Raw genomic sequence first — 4,253 nt, forward strand, 5'->3', positions numbered from 1 at the left:
ACTTACAGTAAATAGCTGGAACCAAAGCTGCCAGTACTTTACTGTGAAATTACAACACAACCAAACAATGTAAAATAGTGGCAAAACTGTAAAATTACAGTAATTGTCTGAATCCACAGCTGCCAGTACTTTACTGTAAAATTACAGCAACTATAAAATAGAAAAACAGCTGCAAACTGTAAAATTACAGTAAATAGTTGGAACCAAAGCTGCCAGTACTTTACTGTAAAAAGTACAGCTCAATTAAACAATGTAAAATAGTGGCAAAACTGTAAAATTACTGTAAAATTCTTGAATCACAGCTGCCAGTACTTTACTGTAAAATAACAGCAACAATAAAATAGAAAAACAGCGGCAAACTGTAAAATTACAGTAAATAGCTGGAATGGAACCACAGCTGCCAGTACTTTACTTTGAACTTACAGCACGACTAAACAATTTAAAATATTGGCAAAACCTATAAATTACAGTAAATGTCTGGAACCACCGCTGGCGGTATTTTACAATTTTACAGCACAACTGAAAAGCTGGCACTACTTTAATGTGAAATTACAGCATAAATGTAAAAAAGGCGACAAAACCTGTAAATTACAGTAAACATTTAAATCCACAGCTGCCAGTATTTTACTGTGAAACTACATCGCAACTGTAAACTTGAAAAACAGTTGCAAACTGTAAAATTACAGTAAAATGGCTGGAACCACAGCTGCCAGTAGTTTACAGTGTCTGTAACTATCTTTATGCTGTTTTCATTTGTTTTTATTTTTCTTATACTTGTCTCTTTTATTCCTGTTTATGTAAAGCACTTTGTATAGCCACGGTGTATATAATGTGCTACATAAATAAACTTGCCTTGCCTTGATAAAAGTCACTTTTTCCAACTTTTCAAGGTTAAAAGTTGTTGGAAGAGAGATCGAGCTCCCATAATGCAATTCAAAAGCAGAATTAAATGAGGAAAAATAAAAACATGAATCACAAAATACAGAAAACTGCCAGTTTACGGATATTTTTACAGTGCAGGTCTATTTGAGCTTACTTTTTACCTTAGGAAAGACATCTGGTTTTATAAGTTTGTGACCCACATCCTGTTGTTAATTATCAGATCGTTGCTCGTGTCTGCTTTAGACATCTCGTATAACCAGTTTGGGAAACCTTCAAACCAAAGTTTCAGTCCAACAGTTTCACGCAGATGCCTTTGCTATTATCATTGCCGACGACCTGTCGAACCAGTTTCAGAGACCTTAAAAGCAATGGTCTCTGCAAAACGACTTGTAAAATATTCAAACTTCCCTACATTTGGGAAATAATTAAATACTAAATAAGCTAAATTACTAAAATAAGGGTAAAATAAGCTCATTTACTGAAATTCACACTTTTAATTCGTGTTAATTAAGTCGTGTGTTTTGATATTCACTAACTACTGACCACACAGTTCCCATAGGAACTGCATATATCTTTGTGCTCCATCATAAAATATCTACAATAACACAATCAATTTGACTTAATTCTGATTGGTCATATACCATTCTCCAGCATGTAAACATAAGCGTTGCATTTCCAGGAAGAACTGAAAGAACTTGAATTTAGGTGTGGCTGCAGATCAAAAACAAACAAACAAAAAGTAATTCTGTTTCTTGCTACATGTAATAGACCATAGTAATGTAATAATAATAATATTAATTAATAATTATATTTAGTGTATAGTGTTGCAACTTTTTTTACATCCACCAGCAGTGAGCAGCACAAATTGGATTAATTTGTTTGGTAATTTGCAATCAAACTCTACAATATATATATATATATATATATATATATATATATATATATATATATATATATATATATATATATATATATATATATATATATCTAAGGTATTATAGCTCGATTAAATGGATAATAACTAATAGATGCATCGATTTTTTTACTGCAATATATATATATATATATATATATATATACATATGTGTGTGTGTGTGTGTGTGTGTGTGTGTCTGTTAATTTTTGGTTGTAAACAATGACTCTTACATGATGTGTTTGCCAATATAACTATAGTTGATGTCAATATGAATGAGCAAATCAATTTACAGTTTTACAGAACCATTTATTATAATAAACAAAAACAAATATCAGGACAATTTTACTGATTAAGACATCTTTATGCAAAAAAAAAAAGTTAATTTATACACTGACAAACAAACACAAAAGCTAAGTTAATGCACATTTAATCTTTACAGTATTAAAGCTTACGTCTTACATTTAAAGAAACTATTCCTCTCGTCATATTAAACGTATAATATAAGAATGCATTGTTAAAAAAAAACTAAAAATCAACAAAAAATATTGAATAAAATCACATTATAAATGCACATTTTTCTCTTTCAGGGATCTGCACTCAATAAATGCCTTCTTCAAACTACTTATTTAAAATTAGCTTGAGTTTTTTGGAGGGAAAACTTAATTGTTTTATGTTGAATTCACTCAACTAAGTTAACTTAATCAAATTATGTTGGGAAAACATCAAGGAATTAAAATAGCTTAATATGTTTTTTATAATTTTATTCGCCACAATGGAATCAACCACCGAGTATTAAGTTTATTTAGTCAATTTTTGATGGTGGAACACCAAGGAATTAAGTTAGCTATTTTTTAAATTTTTTATAACTTTATTAATCCAGGGTCACCACAGTGGAATGAACCGCCAACAAATAAGTTTATTTAGCCAAAATTTTGTTGGTGGAACATCAATGAATTACGTTAGCTAATTATTTTTTAAAATAATTTTATCAATCCAGGGTCGCCACAGTGGAATGAACCACCAACAATCAAATTTATTTAGTCAATTTTTCATGGTGGAACATCAATAAATTAAGTAAGCTTATTATTTTTTAACAATTTTAATTGAATTGAGCATAAAACAATTAGGTTGTCCCAAAGAAACTCAAGAATTGTGTTGTTTCAGCTCATTTCAAATGAGTAGTTTGAACAAACGGCAAGCATTATTTTCCAAAACATCTGCAAACATCATTTTCTTGAGTGCACGCTGTAAAACAAATGCAGGCTTCCACGCAGTTCATTCACGTCGGCACAACACAAATCGATTAAGTTATTAGCCGTTAAGTGAATTTGACATGAAACAGTTAAGTTGTGCCAACAGAAATCTCAGGAGTTGTGTTCATTCAGCTCAAAAGTGTGTATAATCACAGCACATATATACATCCTCACTATATAACCACTATATATGCAATATCAGACACAGTCTTTCAATTGATCTTCTTGGCAAGTCTTAGAACGAAAGAGTGAGAGAGAGTCTCCAAAAGTCTTTGCGATCTCCGCGTAGCTCTCAGACGTAGGCTCTGCTGGTGGCGGTGGAGCGCGGCTGGGAGTATTTCATGTTGTATTTTTCATCTTTTGGAGGGCAGGAGCTGCACAGGATTCCACCTCCGATGATCAGCAGCGCTGCGACGCCCCATCCGATGTACAGCGAAGCCCCCATCTCCCTCCGCTGAGCATCAGTGAGCAGAGGATTGTAGAAATCTCTGATGATGGTGTTGGCGGACCAGCAAACAGGCACCAGCACCAGAACTCCAGCAATGATGAAGATCACGCCGCTGGCGATGGACACTTTAGCCTTGGCGTCTTCCCTTTCCACGAAGTTGGTGCATTTCCCGCCGGCGATGCCCAGGATGAGCGCGAAAAAGCTGACGATGATGGCGATGACCACGAGAGCTCGAGCGGCCTGCAGGTCCTGAGGCAAGGCCAGGAGCGAGTCGTAGATCTTACACTGCATCTGTCCCGTGCTCTGCATCACACAGTTCATCCACAAACCCTCCCAGATGGTCTGCGCCGTCACGATGTTGGCTCCGATGAACGCGGTCACCTTCCACATGGGCAAAGCACAAATAATAATGGCTCCCAAGAAGCCAATGATGGCCAGGCACATGCCCAGGATCTCTCGGCACATAGACACCATGTTTGCTTGTTTGTTTGTGGGCTTGTGAAGTTGAACGTGTGTTTTCTGTCCGCTCCGAAGGGTTGTAGTGACTTCACTGCACAGGCTTACAGAGTTTTAAGATTGTGTCCAGAATGGGAGGAGTTCCAGGCTGATGAAACTGGGTTGGAGGTGAATTTTCAAGATTGACCGGATTCCTCGGCTGTGTTTGCAGGTAGTGGCCAGGCTAGTTTCGGTGAGATGCAAATCAATGGGGAACAATAAACATCAGAGATGCTAACGAATGTAGTCATCAACCGAG

At 35.7% G+C, this 4,253-nt stretch overlaps 1 protein-coding gene across 1 annotated transcript; it reads right to left on the minus strand.

Moving 5' to 3' along the window:
• Nucleotides 1–2,083: 2,083 nt before the first annotated feature.
• Nucleotides 2,084–4,021, minus strand: cldne (claudin e). Its single transcript, NM_131765.1, is given in 1 exon segment — nt 2,084–4,021. A coding segment is annotated over 1 exon segment (630 nt). The 5' UTR covers nt 3,974–4,021; the 3' UTR covers nt 2,084–3,343.
• Between the last annotated feature and the right edge of the window lie 232 nt (nt 4,022–4,253).

This window comes from Danio rerio, chromosome 15, assembly GCF_049306965.1.
Source record: "Danio rerio strain Tuebingen ecotype United States chromosome 15, GRCz12tu, whole genome shotgun sequence".
Taxonomy (NCBI): Eukaryota; Metazoa; Chordata; class Actinopteri; order Cypriniformes; family Danionidae; genus Danio; species Danio rerio.